The sequence below is a fragment of the Dromiciops gliroides genome, chromosome 3, assembly GCF_019393635.1.
Source record: "Dromiciops gliroides isolate mDroGli1 chromosome 3, mDroGli1.pri, whole genome shotgun sequence".
NCBI lineage: Eukaryota > Metazoa > Chordata > Mammalia > Microbiotheria > Microbiotheriidae > Dromiciops > Dromiciops gliroides.
Window position 1 is genome coordinate 589110914 of NC_057863.1, and position 21682 is coordinate 589132595.

The 21682-nt window shown below is 52.3% G+C and overlaps 2 protein-coding genes across 6 annotated transcripts in view; one reads left to right on the forward strand and one right to left on the reverse strand.

Moving 5' to 3' along the window:
• The window catches only part of KIAA0319L (KIAA0319 like), an 87744-nt gene extending 83814 nt beyond the window's left edge, over positions 1-3930 (reverse strand). For 3 of the 4 annotated variants that reach the window (XM_043992565.1, XM_043992564.1, XM_043992563.1), the window contains exons 1-2: positions 3610-3930; positions 646-815 (exon numbers count right to left, since the gene is read on the reverse strand). In XM_043992565.1, coding sequence (XP_043848500.1) covers positions 646-787 — 142 coding nt within the window. In that variant the 5' untranslated portion in view covers positions 788-815; positions 3610-3930. The remainder of the gene's footprint in view (positions 1-645; positions 816-3609) is intronic. The other variant, XM_043992566.1, reaches the window with a different exon arrangement.
• Positions 3931-4302: 372 nt separating this feature from the next.
• On the forward strand, positions 4303-14713 carry NCDN (neurochondrin). Of its 2 annotated transcripts, none has more exons than XM_043992567.1 (7): positions 4303-4429; positions 5864-6004; positions 7195-8163; positions 10272-10513; positions 10789-11013; positions 11433-11575; positions 13324-14713. In XM_043992567.1, the coding sequence occupies exons 2-7, from the start codon at positions 5882-5884 to the stop codon at positions 13758-13760; spliced, it is 2139 nt and encodes a 712-aa protein (XP_043848502.1). In that variant the 5' UTR covers positions 4303-4429; positions 5864-5881; the 3' UTR covers positions 13761-14713. The 2 variants fall into 2 exon arrangements, with proteins under 2 accessions (XP_043848502.1, XP_043848503.1); XM_043992568.1 differs by lacking the exon at positions 4303-4429 and adding an exon at positions 4444-4801.
• The last annotated feature ends 6969 nt before the right edge of the window (positions 14714-21682 follow it).

Genomic DNA, 21682 nt, shown 5'->3' on the forward strand with positions numbered 1-21682 from the left:
CCTCTTTCAAGTGTCAGCTAAAGTCTCACCTTCTGCAAGAAGCCTTTCCTAACCCTCCTTAATCTTAGGGCCTTCACTCTGAGATCATCTCTAATTTATCCTGCATATATCTTGTCGGTACATAGTTTTTTGCACATTGTCTCCCCCACTGGACTTTAATGTAGGGATTATCTGCTTTTTTGCCTTTCTTTGTGTTTCATACACAATAAATGCTAACTGACTGAGAAAAGAACTGTGTCTAGTAACCATCTTAAAATAATAAAGCCTATTTATCTAAGAAAGAATTAGATTTGTTTCTTAGGCAAGCAAAAAGCTAAATAGCTAAAAGAGGTTCACCTCTTGGGCTCAGGCTACTTTTCCTATTAACTAGCAAACAGTTTCTCTTCTCATTCTCCAACCCAGTCATCTTTTAAAATATATTTAAGGGGCAGTTAGGTGGTACAGTGGATAGAGCAAAGGCCTTGGAGTCAAGAGGACCTGAGTTCAAATCCAGCCTCAGACACTTACTACCTATATGACCCTGGGTAAGTTACTTAACCTGACTGCCTCCAATCAGGTTTAATCTGATAATTTAAAATGGATCTAAGAACTCATAAATGAAAACTATTCCTTTTATGACCATGAAACCATTAGAAAACTTCATACCTGTTGATGAACACAAAACACTGAGACAAAGACATGCATAAAATAGATGCAGGGTTTTCAGCCACTTTGCAGGTCTTTGCCAACAACCTCCTGATAAAATCCAGGAATTGATGTCTACTTCGACTTCCAACTTCTTCTCCATGGTCTTTATGACAGGGAGAACCAGGACTCTGGAAAGGTACAAGGACAAGAAATGAACTGCCAAGTAAAAATCGAACTAGAAGAGGGATATGACAGATATGGAGAAGAGGAATTCCAGGTTTTTCTTTCCTCCTCATCTCTGCCAATAAATTTTAAAACGTTATAGCCTGACGAGCTTTATAACATATCTTAATAATTACCAGGATAACCACACAGCAAGAGATATGGAGTAGAGCCATTATAATAGGTAGGCATTTCACACCTAGTTACTTTCTAGTCACTGTCTAATAGTAAATCAGCACCTTTGTCCTTTTCCTTTCATGAACCACCTTCCACCCACACATCTTCCTTACATCTCTGTATTCATTACTTTAAAAAAAGAAAAACATCCTAGTAATATTATGAGGCTTTAATGAGTTCGGAAGAAGCATTCAAAATCTATTCCAAATGTGCAGCTGTCAACCCAGCCTGGCAAGCAGCACAGGTTGGCAAACCCAAACATCACTCAGCTTAGCAAATGTGCTAAGCACACAGGGAGACTGTCATCACTTTGCTATCTGTGCTGGCTAGTACCAGTGAAGAAAGATTCAGGGTGCTACAGAACTAAATTATGGCCAACCCAAGGCAGATTGTCACTAAGCACCAGGCATCTTGAGAAGCTAGACTCTCTCATTCAATGATTTGCTCCCAATGAGTTTCCAAATGTGATCTTGGCTAGGGATGCCGAGGTCAAAAAAATGTAAGAGAATGATGCTTGAGAATTCAGAAACGGTATCAATAACTTATCTGGCCTACCAGATATAATAGAAAGCCATAGAAAACATCACGATAAAACTACCAACCTAGAGTGTAAGGGGTCTCTATGTAATTTATCATTCATCTCCTACAGAAAACCTATCCAGTTTCTAGGGCTCTTACCACCATAAATCACTTTGTAGATAATTACTTTTAACTTTCTATACAGATGCTGTTCCCCCAAATAGAATATAAATTCCTTAGGAGCAGGGATTGTTTATTTTTTTCCCTTGAATCCTCTGAGCCCAGCATACAACCTGCCACAAACTAGGTACCTAATAAATGCTTATTACTTGTTGAATTGAATTACCTCCACAGGCCCATCAAAAAACAACAACAATACCTTCCCTTAGTGTGGTGGGTGACTCAACTGTGGTGGGTGACTATCAACAATACCTTGAGAGGTAGGCGAATGTGGGCACTGTGAAAATGAGCAATCTTCAAAGCAGAAAAACAGGAGTAATTAACACCACCAGGCTGACAAAGGTGGTTAGAGGCTCAACATTTTGCACAAAAAAACCAAGAGGCACAGAGACTAATTACACTTTAAACAGCTAATAAGACCTTCTTGTAAAATCTTCAACTGAGCAAAAGGGCAGAAATTGTTAATAGGATCCAGGCAAGAACTTTCTGACCAATAGTAGAAGCCATAAAGCAGGCCAGTGAGGCATAAAAGCATAATTATTAGAAGAATTCAAAGGGTAAATACCTGAGGAGAAAAGGCCCGCCTCCACACAATAGAACCCAGAAAAACTTAGAATACTTCAGGCATTTGGGGCATTATAAGTACACCCAAAATAAAAGCACTCTTGCAGCAGCTGTTCTGAAGGAGCAGGGGGTAATGTTTACTTAATACTTTAGGTTGATGGGGGATGTATCATAGTTCAGTCTGCCAACTACATACGTGGAACTCCGTTTATGTACTCAGCGATAAGATATGTTTGAAGGGCAAGGAATGCCTGAAACAGCCTATTCAACTGGTATTAGTAATCAAGAATAAAGGCCTCAGAACAACAACCCCGCCCCCACCCCCACCCCCAGCCCCCCACTGCACAGCTCAAAGATATTTGGGAAAGTTACAGAACAGACTGTCATGAATAGTTTTGCTTATATTTGCACACATTGTTTTCCAAATAGCTTGAAAAAAATGAACAGATTGTTCTGGGAGGTCGTATTCCAATTTACTCTTTAGTAGCTAGTTTCTTAATCACAGAAGGAATAGTCGGAAAAGTCAGTTAATGCTTCTCGCAAATTTTAACATGATTAACTTTGGACAAACTTCCTGGCAGACAAGAAAAGTCCAGCGAGAAGCTATAAATGAGAAGGAAAGACTCCATTTTCCCTTTCCTATTTGAAATGTGGGCCCCATCATTTGTCCTACACGCATGTATGTATGCAGCACGGGATGGTTTACTTTGTGTTAAATTAGGCAATCTTCAAAAGTCTGCCATCACTCAGCTTTCGGAGGACCACCAGTCCTTCCCTAACCCACCCCCTTCTCCAACATAACTGCAGAGTTTGAGTGGCACCTTTCTCCCTCTCCCTTCATCATTTAAAGACTGGAACTGATCCCTAAACGTCGTAAGATTTTCCTTATAAACTGCAGAAGTCACTGGGCACAGGAAAGGGCCGTGGAGGAAGGAGGACGGAGATCGTAAGGAGAAGGCACAAACACTGGCAACCCCTTCTGTGCCATCGCTGCCCAGCCGGATACCATGCCCTCTTGGACCTTACGTCTACACGGTGAGTAGACACTGTCAAACCAGCCTGGGAGTCGAAAGAAGGGCTGGGATGCCCAATGGGGCTCATTCAACTTTCAATAAGCATTAGTTAAGCATCTACCAAGTGCCAGGAACTTGTTTCGGCGCTAGGGGAACAAAGACAAAAGTGAAACAGCTCCTGCCCTCACGGAGTTGATATTCTAAATGGACAGGCCCGAAACCTTTGAGGGAGATGGGTTGATTCACCCGGGGCTGGGAGGCCCCGATTCTAGGCCAGGAGCTGACCCCTCCTCCCCCTCCCACCTACCCGGGGCTCAGGGCCGGGCAGCGGCAGCGGCTCCTTGGCGAGTCTCGGCCTCCTCCTCCTCTGGCTCCATGGGGGAGGCGGGAGCTGGACCTCGGGACCAGCCTGGCCTGGGCTGGGCTGGGCTGGGCTGGGCTGGGCCGGGCCGGGGTCACCCAATGGACAGGAGGCCTGAAGGAAATGGCGAGGACCGGCTTCCCTGCTCCCTCTCTGCTCGCTCTGGCCCTCGCTTTTCCAGCACCAGGGAGCCGGCACTTGACTCAGTTTCCAGGAGTAGGAGCCTCCTACCTCAGCCTCCCCCGACGGACAGCGACCGCCGGATGTGGCCTGGGTCTGCACCCGGAAGTAATTCTCCTGCTGCAGCTGCTCCTCCCGCCCTCCCGGAAGGGTAACTTGGGTACCAGGTTCATGATGGAGGAGGGGCTGGCATGGGGGAGGAGGAAGAGGAGAAGAGACAGGGAGACCCCAAGAGTGAGCGAAACTGTGCCAGGGAGAAGGAAACAGAGCCCTCTGCCGCTTTTGTCCCGCGCTTCTGAGAAAGCTAGCGCCATCACTTCCCCTTCTAGCAATTGTCGAGAGCAAAGGGGAGCAGTGCCCACAAGCAAAATGGCGGGAGCGGGGGCGTCCCCTACCGCTCAACGCCCTGAAGGGCCATTGGTGGGCGCCAGGAGTGACTCGGCTGCTGATTGGCCAGGAGGTATGCGGGGGTGGGGGTGGAGCTGCTGCAGCAGGAACCCGGAGTGTGCAGCACGGTGTGAGCACCAGTGGAGGCTCCGACTGCATTTCGCTTGGGGACGTCTTCTCGGTTCTCGGCCCCACCTGGGTGAGCACAGCCCTCCCCTGCCCCCCGCCTCGGGCCCTCGTCTACATCCTTGGAAGGGACCTCTCAAAGCGGTCACTAACTTGTGTCGTGACATCTCGAGGGTCATATCGCGACATCACCGCTTCATATCGTGACATCACCGTGCCCCGGTCGTGATAGCATCTCGTCGCATTCCCGTTCTCCCTTCTTTCCGCCTTAATTTTTTTTTTGGTCATGTCATCTTTGGGGGTTGTCCCATGTCGTGATCTTGCTGTGACCTCGTCGTGCTTTCCTTCGTGACATCACCTCGGGTCATCGTGAAGTGTGACTTCATCATGCTGCCCTGTCGTGACTTCATCAGTGTCGTGTTGTGACCTGGCTGCGGCGAGACAGGTGGCGACGGCCGGGACTCCCCATCCCCGATGGCCCCCGCCCCCTTTCTCTCCTTAACCCCTCCACCCAGCAGTCCAGCAGTCCATCTTCGATTATCCACTTTGCAGATCATTTTTTGTGGGGGGCCGGGACAATCTGTGGTCCTTCCCTGGCTTCTCCTCCCTCTTCCCTCCCCCCCACCCCAGCTCCCTGCCTGATGCTTGATGACACCTGCATCCGCAAGCTGACTGGCGTGGGAAGGCAGAGGAGGTGAACCTTAATGGTTAATCCTGCTGTTGCTCACTTGCTAGCAGGAATGGGGGACGAGGGTGAGGAAGAGCCCAGGGCTGAAGGGTTGGGGGTCCTGGGTAGCTAGCCAGTCCTCATCTACCTCTTGTCTCCCAGCCGTTGCTGGGGGTGCTGAAGGCAAATTGGGAGGCTTTTAGGGCATTTCCCTGCTCCAGAATCCAATCTAGGAGGCTTCAGGGAGATGGGGAAGGGGCTGGAGGACTCTCCTTTTTGGTTTATTCATCAGCGGCTGCTCCTTTCTCCCTGTGCTTGTATAATTGAGCATCATCCATGCTTCTATCCTCTAATGTTGTCCTCACCACTCCTTCCCACATCCCCCCTCCTCCTTCCCCTACTCGGTCCCCCTCCATGTTGGCTTTTAGGGGAAAGTCTGAGGTGTATTGTGGGGTGTCTTGAGGTTCTCTAGGCCAGAGGCTCTCCTTCCAAACATGGGGATAAAGGAAGGAGAGAGGCAGTGGAAGGATTGCCATGCTTTGGGGCAAAATGCTCTATTCTGCTTCTCAGCTTCTTCCTCCCCCTTACCCCCTTTTTGTAGGTGACCTTGGGCCAGGGACTTCACCTCCCCATCACTGTTTCCTCCCTTTCTGTCATCTTTCACTTCATTTCCTAGAGAGGTACATCCATATATGAGGTGAAGTGCAGCCTTAGAGACCCTCCCCTCCTCTTCTTCCAATCCTCTACCCCATCCGGTGCTCTTTGTGTTAATCCCTCCCTCCTCTCCTCCCCCCCCCCTTCCCCTGGTGGAGCATTGCTCAGTCCCTCTTGTGTTCGCAGTTGGGCAAGGCGGGCACCATGGCGTCCGATTGTGAGCCGGCTCTGAGCCAGGCTGAGAGCCGCAACCCCACCCTGGAGCGATACCTGGGGGCTCTTCGAGATGCTAAGAACGACAGTGAGCAGTTTGCAGCCCTGCTACTAGTAAGAACCTGAGGGAGGGGAAGGGACTGTGGGGACCTGCTGAGCAGGCACCAAATTCAGGATGGAGCTTCCCTTAGGTGATGGGGCTAAGAACCAGGAGATCTAGGAAGGGGACCCGAGCATCTATTTAGGGTGATATACTGAATGCCCTTGTATGGAACTGGGTTGGAGAAGAGGGGGTGAGGATGCAGGAAGAGGGCTGGAGGGGAGGAGAGCTGGTAGCCACACGAGGGTATTGGAGGCACTCACACTGGGTGTCCCTGGCAGATGGGGGCTGACTCACAGGGTGCTATCAGCGGGTAGTAACTAGTATGTTCTACTCACAAGCTTGGGGAGTCTTCCCCTACACTTGTGGGGAAGGCTCTTGAAGTGAGCTTGGAAGAAGATGGTGGGGTCCTTAGGGAAAGTTGGGGAGGGGTTCTTCAGATTCACCCCCAGAATGCTGGAAAGTGGGAGCTGGTGAGGGGTTGAGCTCAGCTAGAGGAGGGTGGCGTGGGGACAGAAGAGCAGCAGCCTGCAGTGCTGGGAAGGGTGGTTGGTGTGTGGGGTGAGGGAAGGAGGGGGGGGGAGAGCAGCCAATGCTTGTTTGCCATGGTAACTGAGAGAAGGATGGGAGTCCAGGGCTCCCACTGCAGCAGAGGAGGTGTTTAGGTGAAGTGTGAGGGGAAATGTTTTGACAGGCTGATCATGGAGACATAGGAGCCGTTTCCCCCAACTCCCCCCCCACCCCCCAGGGGGTGGGGATGGATGAGATGATTTTCCAAAGGAAGTATCTTAGAAAGGACCCTCCATCCATACGCATGGAGCCAGGGCATCATACGTGGTAGGCACTAGACCCTTCCCAGCTCGATTTTTGGCATCCAAATTAGACAACAGAAAGCCCTTTCTAGTAAGGAAGGTGGGGGAGTGCTAGAAGTGGTTATGGAGGGAGGCTGGACACCTCCTCCCCCTCCCCCTCTGCAGTAGCTTCTCTTCCATTGCATAAGAGTCTTATGGAGAGAAAGGACCTAGCTCTGCCTGGGCTCAAAAGTGTGGAGGTGTTAGATGACTTCCAGGTATGCCCAGCCTGACTTAAGTGGTCTACCATGCTCCCACTCCTGGGGCTGCAAAGGGCTCCATGTGATGCCTCAGTGCCCTGGCTGGAGGAGGGGAATGGACAGCCGTCCCTGACATCTGACCCTTTGCTGCAGGTAACCAAGGCGGTCAAAGCTGGTGATATTGATGCGAAAACCCGCCGGAGGATCTTTGATGCTGTGGGCTTCACTTTCCCCAACCGGCTCCTCACCTCAAAGGAAGCCCCGGACGGCTGCCCTGACCACGTCCTTCGAGCTCTCGGGGTGGCCCTGCTTGCCTGCTTCTGTAGTGACCCCGAGCTGGCTGCCCACCCCCAAGTTCTCAACAAGATTCCTATCCTGAGTGCCATCCTTACCACCCGGGGTGACCCCGATGACGCAGCCCGCCGCTCCATGATTGATGACACCTATCAATGCCTCACCGCCGTGGCCGGCACACCCCGAGGACCCCGACACCTTATTGCCGGGGGTACCGTGTCTGCCCTTTGCCAGGCTTACCTGGGCCATGGCTATGGCTTCGACCAGGCCTTGGCACTCCTTGTGGGACTGTTGGCAGCTGCAGAAGCCCAGTGCTGGAAGGAGGCAGAGCCGGAGCTGCTGGCCGTGCTTCGGGGCTTGAGTGAGGATTTCCAGAAGGCCGAGGACGCCAGCAAGTTTGAGCTCTGCCAGCTGCTGCCCCTGTTTCTGCCCCCGACAACTGTCCCCACCGAGTGCCTCCGAGATCTACAGGCTGGGCTGGCACGGATCCTGGGCAGCAAGCTGAGCTCCTGGCAGCGCAACCCGGCCCTGAAGCTGGCGGCTCGCTTGGCACATGCCTGTGGATCCGAGTGGATCCCGGCCGGCGGGTCTGGGGGCAAGTTCCTGGCCTTGTTAGTGAACCTGGCCTGCGTGGAGGTGAGGCTTGCCCTCGAGGAGCCCGGGACGGAGGTGAAAGAGGATGTGGTGACCGCCTGCTATGCCCTGATGGAACTGGGCATCCAGGAGTGCACCCGTGTGGAGCAGCCATTGCTAAAGGAGCCCCAGAAAGTGCAGCTCGTGAGCATCATGAAGGAGGCCATTGGAGCAGTCATTCACTACCTGCAGCAGGTAAAGAGGGCCACTGGGGAAAAGGGGAGAGGAGCTCATTCCTGGTCTGGGGGAGCCCCACCTCAGAGAAACACAAACCATCTATGGAAGTGTCTACAGACCTGGGGTGGGCTTCCAAATGACTCCCTTTTAATGGACACGAGGGCCCCTTTGTGGAGTAGGCAGTGTGAGTCTTACCATTTCCCCATTTGACAGATGAGACTGAGACTTATCAAAGTGACTTGCCCAAGATAGTAAGGGGCAGAGCCATGATGAAAACCTGGGCTTTCTGCTGCCAAATCAAAGCTCTTTCTACTCCGTCAAGGCAAGACGCTCCCCCAGCACTGAACCCCACTTCCCCCAGAGGCCCCTTGATACCTGGCAATGTCAAAGCCAGGGCAGAGCTATGGATTTGGAGAACGTCCTCTTCTCTCAGGACTGGCCAGGAGCCAAGCGGGCCTAGAGCCGTAGCTGTCCCCTGGCAGATGTTCGCCCCCACCCCAGCCCCCAGCAGGGGCAGCGAAGAGCTGGAGGCCGGAGGCTGCTGACACCTCTCAGCCCTCATCATCCTCCCCTCTAGTGAGGCAGATTGTGCCACACGCATGCACGCACGGGGCTCATGGTGCACTGTTCACGACCTACACATGCTAGGTTTCTTGGCTGTGGAGCAGGGCTTAGAGCAAGCCCCAGCCTGTCATACCCTTTCCCCCACATTCAGCACTTTTCAGAAAATTACAGCCATCTAGCTAGGAAATCAGTCATGAATAAACATACAAAACAAAGCATCTTCCTCAAACCCTTGGCCTTTACTGGGCAGGACCAACCGAAGAGGATGCTTCTGCTCCTTGCCCCTTCCAGACTTGCCTGGAGTCCCCCCACCTCAGTTGTTTCTCTTTTCCAGTCCTGGGGAGGGGGGGGACTATACAATTCCCAAACCCCTTGTGTGGCTTTCTCTATATCTCTTTGTCTTCAAGTACTGCCCCCTCTCTCTTTTTGAACTGACCGGGATTTGATTGTCTTAAGATTTCCCAGTAGCTCCCTCTACCCCTGCGGACAAATGAGCACTTGGTAGCTTCTTAGAGAGGGTCTTGGGGATCCTGAGATTGAGGAGGCCACGTGCTCAGGGCTGGTGGCTCTTCCGTGCCGGCTGGGAGGCTGGGATGTGAAGCCAAGTCTTGCTTACTCCAAGACTAGCTCTCCACTCCATCACGCGTGCCTTAACAGTCCATGACGTTGACATGTTCTCTCTGCTCTACAAACAGAGCAGCCAGAAATGTCTTTGTACAAAAAGGTCCTTTTTTAAAAAATGCTGATGCTGGTTTTGGGATAGAGGCCCGGCAAGGGAGCCGTGGGAGGAGAGGTGTGACTGGCTTTGTAGCTCTTCTTGCATATTGCTCTCTAGTCTTCAACAAATCTTTTTTTTAAACACCTGCTGGGTTCCTAGGAAGGCAAAGGTGAAAAAGTCAACATAGTCACTTCCCATGGGCAGCTGACCACAGAATAGAGGAGGATGTGATGAGACCAGGAGCAAGGGAAAGAGCTAGACAGGGTATACTGGGGGAAATTGGGGAGGGGAAGGCCATAGGTAGGAGGTGCCACCAGAACTAGGCCTCAAAAGAAGAGGAGGGATTTCACCGGGCCAAGATGAGGAGAGGAGGCATTGTGCTCCTGACATTGGGAGCAGCCTGCAGCCCAAAAGCTTAGCCATCAGAGAGGAGAGAAAGAGGTCAGAGAAGGGACTGAAACACAGAGTACGTGGCACAGGAAGTGCAGTGAATTAAGTTGGGAAACTGAGGCAGGAGCCAGACTACAGAGTCCTAACCAGCCACAATAAACCACATTTTCTTTAGCTGCTGCCCTGAGGGAGGCTCTAGAGGGCATTTTTACACTGAGTTGGAGGTTACACTAGAAACCTCTGTAGTTTCTGAGACCATGATTTGGTGAGATCCCCTGTGAGTCAGGCTCCCTTACATTCAGTTATCTTCAGAACATCCAGCAGAGGGGATGTGTTGTTTTGTCCCTGTGCCTGGGGGTGGACGGCTTATTGTACTAGACCCTCCCCACCCAGGGCTGGTTGGGGGCAGGGGTAAGAAGGGTCCTCAGTCTCACTTTGGATCTTGGGGGAGCAGGTGGGCCCAGAGAAGCAGAAGGAGCCCTTTGTGTTTGCCTCGGTGAGAATCTTGGGTGCCTGGCTGGCAGAAGAGACGTCGTCCCTTCGAAAGGAGATCTGCCAGCTGCTGCCCTTCCTTGTCCGATATGCTAAGAGCCTCTACGAGGAGGCCGAGGAGGCCGGCGATCTCTCACAACAGGTGGCAAATCTGGCCATTTCTCCTACTCCTCCAGGACCGTCCTGGCCTGGGGATGCCCTCCGGTGAGTCCCTGAATGAGTGAATGAAGAATGTGGCTCCAAAATCCCAGAAGAGAGTGAGCTGGGGCTCCCTGCCTCCTTTGGGCTTGGTCAGTTCCAAGTAGTTTCACTTTGGGCCTTCTTTCTGCTTCCCCATCTTTTTCCTAGGTTTTTGCCAGTAGGCTTCCACAAGCTTTGGCTTTGTCCATGGGTAGGGTGGCTCACGTTGGCTGGGGGTTCTTAGGGACTCCTTGGGCCCTCTCATCCCCAGCCTGCTCATGGCGTGTGTCTTTCCTCAGGCTCCTCCTGCCGGGTTGGTGCCACCTGACTGCAGAAGATGGGCCCCGGGAGATCCTCATCAAAGAAGGGGCCCCCTCCCTGCTTTGCCAGTACTTCCTGCAGCAGTGGGAGCTCACGTCTCCTGGCCACGACACTTCAGTGCTGCCTGACAGTGTGGAGATTGGCCTGCAGACCTGCTGCCACATTTTCCTCAACCTTGTGGTCACTGCACCTGGACTGATCAAGTGAGGGGATAGGGAGGGACTGGGCTGGGGACAAAGGGCAGGGAAGGGCAGACTCGAATCTCGCTGTCCCCTGGCCAGCTTGTCCGTAAGGGCAGAGAAGGGATCCACATGGTTAGGACATGACCTCCTTTGGACTCCAGTCCTTAGTAACTGGGTTCCCCAGGGCATGGTCTCTAACTCCGAAAATGCGCATCAGCCAAACGCTTTTCCCAGCTCTGCCCACTGGCAGACCACCTGCCCCTCTGCTTTCATCTGGGCTATCCTACCCTTCCCCAAGAGAAGAGAAGCAGGTTCTTGTATCACGTCCTCCTAGGCCCACTGCCTGCCTCACTCCTGCCCCCTGCTCTGCTCTGGATAGGACTTCCTCAAAGCTCAGGGCCTAAGCAGGGCTTCTCTTCTGACCCTGTCCCTCCATGTAGGCGGGACGCATGCTTCACATCCCTCATGAACACCCTGATGACTTCCCTGCCTTCACTGGTTCAGCAGAAGGGGAGGCTGCTCCTGGCTGCCAACGTGGCTACCCTGGGCTTGCTTATGGCCCGCCTTCTCAGCACTTCTCCAGGTAAGACCCTCGGGTGGAGCCAGGCTAGAGACACCCGGCCCTGGAGCTGGCTGCTGTTCTTGATGGAAGAGATCATTGTTCTCAGAAAGGAGGAAGGCTTTGGCCTAGACACCAAGAAGTTCCTGTCTACCGGGTGGGCCGTCACTGCAGTGGGCTCTCTGGGACATGACAGTGTTTTCCCAAAATGTTTGGAGGTGTGACCCTGCTTGGAAGCAGGAATAGGGACAAGTTGAAAGTCGTGGATAGCCTCCTCTGAGGCAGAAATCCTGATCTCTCGCCCTTGAACTTAGTGTTGCCTTTGAGCTTCCTTTCTAGCAAAATTTTGCCACTTGCTCCCAGCCAGCTCTCCTGCTCAACCCCTCGACTGCAGGCTCTGCTCTTCAGAGGTGAAAAGCCCTTACCCTGGCTGAGGCCCAACTCCCAGGTCCTGGCCCACCCCACCCACTCTGACTGTGGGTGTCTGCTGGGTCCCCTTTGTCCCTGACTGTTCCCTGTGCCCCATCTGTTGGGTTGGATGAGATCAGCAGACATCAATCCAGGAACAGGGCGTGATGTTCTTTGTTCCCTGACTTTAAATACTGCGTCCGAAATTCAGTGGTTGAAAGGGAACCCTTGGAAGAAAAGAGATCTAGTGCAGCTAGAAAAAAAGAGGACCTCCCATTAGCAGTTCCTCGGGGTCACAGCGTGGTCTAGATCCAGCAGCAGGCACGGCCTAGCTGCTGGGAGAATAACTGCCTCCCCTTCCTGTGGGAGAGGCTGCTCTAGGTGGTACCAACCCACACGGGACATGTGCTTTCACAGTCGCTGGATAAGGGAATGTTCTTCTGTCTCTTCCAGATCAGGCATATCCTGCATGCTCAGGGAGTGCTCCTCCCTCCTCCTGCCAGGCAGCTGGGTCATCCCTAAGCAGGCCTCAGCTGCCATGGCTATGTCTGGGGGTGAGATTACTGTGGTCGTGCTGATGGGGGCGGGGAGCAGGCCCCTAGCCATTTGCTCCCTCTGCTCGCCCAGAGAGCCAGAGTCCTGGCCACCCCTTCCCATCCATAAGCTGCTGGACTGTTGAGGTAGTGAGGCTTATGTGGCAGTGATCTCCAGGACTGTCCCCCATCCTCCTTGGTCCCTGTATCCTCTCACAGTGCTGGCTTCCAGGCTTAATAACTCATGTTCATCTAGTGCTTTTGCTTACATTTTCATCGATCTTTCTAACGGCTTTCCCAAGTAGTCAGTCTGATTATCATTAGTCTATTTCACAGATGAGGGAGCTTGGGCTTACACAAGATCACACATCTCAGAAGCAGTGGCGCTTAAGGCCCTGGAAGCCAGACCCCCAGTGTCTAGGTGCAGGGCTCTTTCCCCTGGACCAAATTTGTAAATTTCATTTACAAAGCCCTTGTATTGACCATAGGGGGAGAGAGCACCGTGAGTATCACCTTTGACTTTGTATCCCCAGCACCAGACCTGGTCGATAGCAGGTGCTTAATGAGCTCGTGGTAATTGTACACTTGGCCAAGTCTCTCCCCTTGCTGAGCCGCAGGGTCTTTATTTGTAAATTGGGCATCATGACACACATAAGCCTTACAGTGCTAAATCAGTGTTCAGCTCAAAAGGTGAGTGGTGCCAGAAAGGTGTTTCTGACCTCCCTCACTCCTGTTGCCCCTTCAACGGGATAAACTGGGACAGCGTCCAGGGTGGAGGACTGTCTCTGCCCTCCCTGAAATTCTCCCCCCTCCCCTGTGCTTGTGTTGCAGCTCTCCAGGGGACCCCTGCCTCCCGTGGCTTCTTCGCAGCTGCCATCCTTTTCCTGTCTCAGTCCCACGTGGCCAGAGCCAGCCCTGGAGCCGAGCAGGCGACCCTGGCCCTAGCCCCCGACTACGAGGGGGTGTGGGCCGACCTGCAGGAGCTGTGGTTCCTGGGCATGCAGGCCTTCACAGGCTGTGTGCCTCTGTTGCCCTGGCTGGCCCCAGCCGCCTTGCGCTCTCGCTGGCCCCAGGAGCTCCTCCAGCTCCTGGGCAGTGTCTCCCCAACCTCAGTCAAACCTGAGATGGTGGCTGCCTACCAGGGCGTCCTGGTGGAGCTGGCCCGAGCCAACCGCCTCTGCAGGGAAGCCATGCGGCTGCAGGCCGGGGAAGAGACTGCCAGCCACTACCGCATGGCAGCCCTGGAGCAGTGCCTCTCGGAGCCCTGAGGGAGGCGCTCCCCTGCTGCCCCCTGCCCTGGCCACCTTTCCCATACCCCCAATCCCCCAGCTTTCTGGCTTTTCTGTTCCCAGCCAGGCCTAGGGCCGGAGCATGGAGCCGGACCCCTGGCGAAAGAGCTACCACCTACTCCCCCTGGGGTGGGGAAGGGCAGCAGATAGCAGTGTTATGACTTGTGGAGGACTCAGGAGCCTTCTTCCCATCAGCCACAGCTTTGAAATCAGTGTGTGTGTCCCAGAGAAGGATGGTGCAGGTGGAGTTCCCCTAGGCCCATAGTATGGGGTGCTTTTCCCCCAAGAGGTTGGACAGAGGAGGTAAGAAGGAACAGGTAGGCGGGCAGGCAAGCAGGCAGGGGTTGTCTGGGCTTCAGTCTCTGCCGGTGGGCCCTGCCGGCCAGGGCATGGGCTTCCCTTCCTGGAACCCCCTGGGATCTCCTGGGGTAGAGATGGGATTAATCCTCCCTGACCTTGCTAAGAAGAGAACCTTCTCTCTGACTGAGCCCCACCCCCACCCCCTTTGGGGACCCAGGGGTCTGCAGGTTCTAGTTCTGATGGTGGGCAATGTTGGGGGAAGATGATGATTGATTTTTTTCTTCCTGCACCAAGCTTGGATGTCTACCCTTCTAGCCCCTGCCTGCCTTCCCCGCTCCTGCCCTCTGGCCCTGCACTGCTAGAGCTAGGAGCAAGGGGACAGTTCTTTGGATTCGCATGTCTCCCTTCCTTTCCCCTGGTGACTGACTTTCCATTGTTGTGTTGGTGCCTGGCTTCAGCTCCCTGACTTCTCTGCATGGAAACTTGAGCAGCCGCCAGCCCCAGCAGGCGCTGCCTCTCCCACAGGCATGGGGAGGGGGTCCCCTTGCCCCACTCACCTCATGTTCTATAGATGTGCCAAGCTCAAACTGTATACCTGTGGACATTCAATAAAGTTATTGGTGATGATAGAATTGCTGTGCCCTCTGTCTGCTGATTAACACCCCCCCACCCCACCCCCAGAAGTCATGGGCCTCCCCCATGGTCCACAGGGTTGAAGAATGAGACTTACCCAGGAATTCCTGACTTCCACCTGGAAGCTTATTATTAGGCCAACCAGCCTTCAACAACACCACTACCTCTGAAGTCCTGCCCTGGCACAAGGCCCCTTGCTCAGACCGAGTGCTAGTGTTGTAACTAGGATGGAGCAAATGAGACTTTGCCTAGGATGCTGGGGTTTCCAATGGGTGACCAAGCCCCAGATGTGCTTCCCCAGCCCTCCGCCCAACCTCAGTATACGGACAAAAACTGCTATTTACTGCCTGGGGTGTTAGACCCCAGAAAAGACAACCAGCCTGGGAGAGGCTCAGGGAAAAAATGAGGCAAGTTTGCCCTTCTCAGAAATCCCATTCCAACATCCAGGTCAGCCCCCAGGGTCCAGCTGAGGATGCCAAGGTCAGGGCGGAAAGACCAAGAGCTACTGTTGTGAGATGTGTCCACCAGGTGTCGCTGTGAGATCTCGAGTCTTTCATCTCCAGCCCTCCCCCTCCCCCCCCTCCCTCCCACACACTAGTTTACCCACCTATTCAGGCTCAGACTTGATGGGAGGATTCTCTTGGACACAGGAAGAGCAAATGTCCAGGAGACCGAGGAACTGGAAGCCAGATTGGACTTTCAAACCCCGCCCCCCCCCAAGGAAAAAAAAGCCAAAATAAAGTTTGAGGCTTTAGCATTGAGAATGGAGAGAAAGAGTTGGCATACATCCTCATTGAATGACTGTCAACAAGCCAGTGTGACTATGTATGCACACCTAACTGGGCACATGTATGGTTCCTTGGTGCCTCTGCCTCCTGCCCAGCCCCAGGAAGTGAGGTTCCCTCAGCTCAGGGAGAGTTCCTCCGTGTGTGTGTGTGTGTGTGTGTGTGTGTGTGTGTGTGTGTGTGTGTACCCATGTACCTCATCATTCTCTCTCAGCCTTGATTTCCTCATCTGTAAATCAGAGATAATGATGGCACTTACCTCACAGGGTCACTCTGAGGATAAAATGAGACAATATTTGTAAACCTTGAAGTCTCTATAGTATTCAATAGTTTGTATTGAATTACCTACTGTGTGGCTACCCCGCAAAAGGAATAAAAAATCCATTCCTTGCCTGGAACTGGGGAAACGAGACATATACATAAAACAGTTATGATCAAATAGTGGAAGAAGGAGGCCCTGAGTTCAAATCTTAGTTCTACCACTTTCTAGCTATGATGGTCACCTAAGATTTCTGGGTCTCAGTCTCCTCTGGAAAAGAAGAGGATTGGGCTGAGCAGGGTAGTAATAGTGGGGGAAATACTGGGTTTCCAGTGGGAGAACCCAAGTTCAAATTCCAGCTAGACTACTTACTACAATACACTTCACACCTCTCTGGACCTCAGTTCCTCATGTGTACAAGGAGGGAGATGGATTAGAAGACCTCTGAGGTCACTTCTGGGTCCTTTCACCTTTTTTTTTCTTTTTTTTTTTTAAGTGAGGCAATTGGGGTTAAGTGACTTGCCCAGGGTCACACAGCTAGTAAGTGTTAAGTGTCTGAGGTAGGATTTGAACTCAGGTCCTCCTGAATCCAGGGCTGGTGCTCTATCCACTGTGCCACCTAGCTGCCCCCTAGGTCCTTTCATCTTGAAGGACTCCCCCAAGCTTGGAAAATCCACATTCCTGTAGTCAGCCTAGTGCTAAAAGGTACAATGCAGTACAAGGAAAGAGTTTGGAGAAGGAAGGAGTTGGTGTAGCCTGGAGTTGTCAAGGAAAAAGCTTGCGGTCGGAAGAGGGTGGGGAAACTGAGGGGAGATCTAACTCCAGTAGGGGGTTGCAGTTAAATTGTAAAGGGCCTTGAATGTCAAGCTGAGTTTGAATTTTATGTAACAAGCAGAAGCAAACTTCCTCTTTCATCTCTCCCCTCCCTTTTTTGTGGGGCAATGGGGGTTAAGTGACTTGCCCAGGGTCACACAGCTAGTGAGTGTTAAGTGTCTAAGGCAGGATTTGAACTCAGGTCCTCCTGAATCCAGGCCCAGTGCTTTATCCACTGTGCCACCTAGCTGCTCCCTCCCCTTTCTATCCCTGAATGAAGAATGCCCAGTTTTACAGAAAGAAGGAAAGCCCCACTATCCTCAATGAATCAATCCCTTCCCTCCCCAACTTAGCTCCTACCAAGGGCTTTGCAGGAGCAGCTAAAGAAGAGCGGATGTTGCCAACCTCTCTCTCCAGGGAGTGTGTACTGGGGGAACCCAGGGGAAGCTGGAACAGAACCATTTCCCCCAGTGGGGCTCCCTGTGGCTCCCGGAGCACAGCTAAGACCCTGCCCCTGCTTTTAGAGTCTGCCTTGATTTCTCGAGAAGAGTGGTAGGGCAGTGCTTACAATGTTGGCACAGGGGACCCAGGGCAAGTGTCCTATCACCCCCAGGGACCCTTGCCTACACAGTCGACTGAGAGTTCACCAGAAGACAGACCTGCCCTACCTGGACCACCTACCAGCTTGGAAAGACCCTGCCATACAATGACAGAAGACCAGATTTGAATTTCAAATTCTGCCTTTATCTCTCCGAGTAAATCCCATAACCTCTCAGGTCCTCAGTTTCCTCATCTGTCAAAGGAATGAGTTGGACTGATTGGTCTGTGAGTGAGTCCTATGAGATGGCACAGTGGATAGAATGCCAGGCGTCAAGTCAGGAAGACTTGAGTTCAAGTCAAGAGACTCAGATGCTTCCTAGCTGTGTGACTCTGGGCAAGTCACTTCCTCCTGTTTCTCTCAGTTTCCTCATCTGTCAAATGAGCTGGAGAAGGAAATGGCAAAACACTCCAGTATCTTTGCAAAGAAAAGGCCAAAAAGGGTCACAGCTGAAACGACTCAAAAACAAAAGGACCCTGAGAGAGGTACTTGTCTCGGCTCTCCGCCAGGGGGCCTTCTGAGTCAACTCAGGCAGGGCCACTGGACTGCCAACCTCCTTCCCTCCCTCTCTCTAGTCTGAGCTGGAGCTGGTCTCCCAGGATCTAGAGACACAATGACAGAATCAGCAGTCTCCAGGCAAACCCGTGGCTGAGCAGGAATCCCTTCTGTGACATTCATCTATTCAACAAGCACTGACTGGGGACCCAGAATTATGTGCCCAGCACTTGCAGCAGACAGCAGAGAGATAAAGACCAAAAGGACAAAACATCCTGGATAAGTCAGTAAGTCAATAAGCACTTATGAAGGATCTGTCTTACATAGCACAGTTCAGCACCTTTCTCTCTCCCCACAGACAGAGGAGCTGTCAGGGAAAACTCTGGCCTTGAGAAGTGGCTTAGGAAAGGAAATGGGAAGGCACTCTCTCCATGTATCAGCCTGGTCTTGTGGTTCTGTACTCAAGGACAGGGGTATGAACTTCTGCTCTTCAGAACCAGACAGCTCCTCCCCAGGAGGTCTCAGGCTCCTGCTCTCCCCCCCACACACACCCCGCCCCCCAAGAAAGGACTGAGTGGGCAGGACACTGGACCTGGATTCAGGAAGACCTAGGTTCAAATCCAGGCTCAGGCACTTAACCTGGTTGAGACACTGGGTGCTTTAGTTTTTCTCACCTGGGAAATGCAGGAGTTGGAATCAATGACCTCATCTCAAAACCCTTGATCTCATTACTGTATGAAAATTTCCCTTTTGTCCCTGTCTTTACCCATGCACCATCCCTTTCCCAAGCCTCATGTTCCACTGACCCTAGTCTGGGTATCTCTTGGGTAGTCTTCATTTAGAACAGTGAATCCTAGGTTTTTGGAACTGTGAAAAATGAAGGAAGAGTGAAGTAGGGAATCTAACAATGGAGAAGCGTAGACGTAGGCCCACTTTGGTGGCAGCTAGATGACTCAGTAGATAGAACATTGGGCTGAGAGACAGGAAAACCTGAGTTCAAATCCTGCCTCAGACACTTACTAGCTCTGTGACCCCCCTGGGCAAGTTACAACCTCTTTTTGTCTTAATTCACTGGAGAAGAAAATGGCAAACCACTCCAAGTATCTTGGTCAAGCAAATCCCACATGGGGGTCACAAAGAGTCAGATAGGACTGAACAACAACAAAGATGCTGGCACATCAACATATATGGTCCCCTGAGCAACTTCATGCACTATCTCTGCCTCAAAGTGAACCTCACTTGGGGATTGACTGAATCTCCCTAGTGAAGGTATGGGACATACTTATAGATGACTAGACTGGAAGGATTAAGGACATCTCCTCGGATATTGTGGATCTATTTATGGACTCAGGCTGGAGTCACCCCTTTGTGCCAATCATATAATAAAGGGGGTCAGTTGTGGAGTTGGCCCTTCCCCTCCCCCCTTAAAAAAAAAAACACAAAACAAACCTCTTGAATCAAAAAACAAAACAAAATTCCCCAGTGAGCATGTCACTGCTGGCCAGGACATGCCTATTACACATAAAACACAGAGAAAGATGAATACAAACACAACTTCACTCCCACTCCCACATCATTTCTCACACAGGGACACACAAGATTGCACAGGACCATCCCTTCTGATCTATAGATCATTCCCCCTCCTTCCCCCTGCAAGGACTAGAGAGTTTTTTCCCCCTTTCCAACCCCCATCACCTCAGCATGCTGTCTGAGACTACAAACTCTCACAAATAAAGATCAGGATTTGGGCTCCCTTGGGTTTCCAATGGAGGAGCCCAACTCACTTAAGGCTCACTCCTTAACCAAGTCTGGCACATGATCAGTGCTCAATAAATACGTGTGTCCTTGCTTACTGTGCCAGCCACACCCTGCTTTAAGTCCTAAGGGAAATTTGAAAGGGCCCTCCTCCCTGACAAGTAAAGGGTGAGCAAAGAGCATGGATGGAAAGAGGGTGATCCAGTCCTTACACCTGGGACAGAGACTATCTCCTTGAACATCCCGGGCACTTAATAAATGGTTGCTGGGTTGGATTGGTTCTCACCCCCCCCCCCCCCCCGCCTTATTTCTCGTTTTCTTCCTCTTTCAGGCCTTTCTTTCTTTTCTCCTATTCCTTCCCTCCTTCCTGCCTCTCCCTCGTTCCTTTTCTCTTCGGTTTTCCTCCTTTCTTCTTTAGTTCCTTCCCTGTCTCCTTTCTCCTGCCTCTTTTTGCCTTCCTTCCTGACATCTTGCTTCCCTCCTCTCCCTTCTCTTATTTCCTTCTTCCTCGACCCCTCCCTACACCCTTCCCTCCCTTTTCTTCCTTGTCTTTTTCCTCTTCTGCTCCCTTCCCTCACTCCTCTCCCTTTCCCTCTCCTCCTTCCTCCTCTTTGTTCTCTTTCATTGTAACTTTCCATTTGCTCTTGATTTCTCTTCCTCTCCTAACCCCTTCATTTTCAGTGGTTCCTATTCAGCCCATTTGAGGGGTGAGGTGTATCTGAGGGAATGAGGGATTAGACTGGATGCCAGAAGCTGTCTGGGAGAGGGAGAGGTTCAATGGAGAAGATGAGAACAATCCTGGAATTTGTCACAGAGCTACACGATACTATATGCAAGCTGTGTTGTCACATCCACACATACAATCACACACATGCTACACACGAACCATCACAACACTGCCCTTGTCACAGCCATATGGACACACATTTAACATATGTGCACATAGGGGCAGCTAGGTGGCACAGTGGATAGAGCACCGGCCCTGAAGTCAGGAGTACCTGAGTTCAAATCTGGCCTCAGACACTTACTAGCTGTGTGACCCTGGGCAAGTCACTTAACCCCAATTGCCTCACTAAAAAAAAAAAACAAAAAAAAAAACATATGTACACATATGTGTATGTAGCATATACACACATACTGATATACATAACATATTCCTATAGGTCAAGTTCACACACCCAAAGCCCTCGTGTATCACAATCACATCCAATTCCAGTCTCAGACACAAACTTTCTCACCTGATCGCCCCTCTCCGACTCTCCCTGGACAGTCCTCAGGGCCCCATGGGCCTCCCTGGGGTGGGAAGATGGAGAACAAGAGCAGAGTTCAGACCAGCCCAAGTTTAAGGGGGAACTGGGCCAGGTAGAAATCTCCTGGTACAGCAGGGAGGGAAAAGAGACTTCTCCACCTTCCCCGAGCAGCAGCGCCGCTGCGGGCACTTTTTGGTGAATTCTTTCTTTGCCCGGCCCTCCCCTTCCCATTTGAGTCTGCTCCTGTAAGTCAATGGCCCTGCCTTGGTCCTTCTCCTGACTTCTGCCTGGGCCCTTTCTCTCAGTCCTTGGGGATGTGCCCCGGCAAGCTTCTGGAGGGGTGGGTGAGCTAGTGCAGCTGCCCTGGCCCCAGGACTGCTGTTCTTCGGCTGCGAGCCGGAGGAAGCGGGGATCCTAGGACTCCAGGAGAGGAGGGCAATGTACCAGACCCAAGAGGAAACCGCGGAGCGCGGAGCTAGGCGTCAATATACGGAGAGGTCCTGAGGGTCTGTTTGGTGTGGACTATCCCGAGTGGCACATGTTCCGATGCCACCTTTTAGAAGCCCCGTAGAATCTCCCCTCCCCTGACAAAGACCCCTCTACACTCTCCCCACCCCTTCCTACTCCCTTCCCCCCCCCCTTCCCTGGGGACACAGAGAAGGCCTAGGCTAAAGCCCCCGGACTGTCTCTTTAATGCGCGCCCCCGGCAACTCCCCCCTCCCCCTGCGCGCTCCCGTCCATATAACTGAAGCGCATGGAGCTGGTCTGGGCTCAGAGGGAGAAGGGCTGGGAGATGGGAAAGAGCTGAAAGACTTTTCCAACTGGAATCTTTCTCCTCCTCTTCCTCCTCCTCCTCTTCCTCCCTCTCAGCTCAGGCCATCTCAGCTCAGCCCCCTTGTGGCCCCCTGCCCAAGTCCCTGCCCTCGCTCTCCCGCCTGACGGGCCCCCCTCGCGCCCCATGGCTCTGAGCGGGGGCTCCGGGCACTGAGGAGCCCGTTCCAAGGGGCTGCCCT

What these genes read in the sequence shown, in the direction of transcription:
- NCDN (XM_043992567.1), top strand. Translation starts at nt 5,882, where the DNA reads ATGGCGTCCGATTGTGAGCCGGCTCTGAGCCAGGCTGAGAGCCGCAAC. An exon ending in TCATTCACTACCTGCAGCAG is followed by an intron (nt 8,164 to 10,271) that starts GTAAAGAGGGCC and finishes TTGGGGGAGCAG; the next exon opens with GTGGGCCCAGAGAAGCAGAA. An exon ending in CCTTCTCAGCACTTCTCCAG is followed by an intron (nt 11,576 to 13,323) that starts GTAAGACCCTCG and finishes CTTGTGTTGCAG; the next exon opens with CTCTCCAGGGGACCCCTGCC.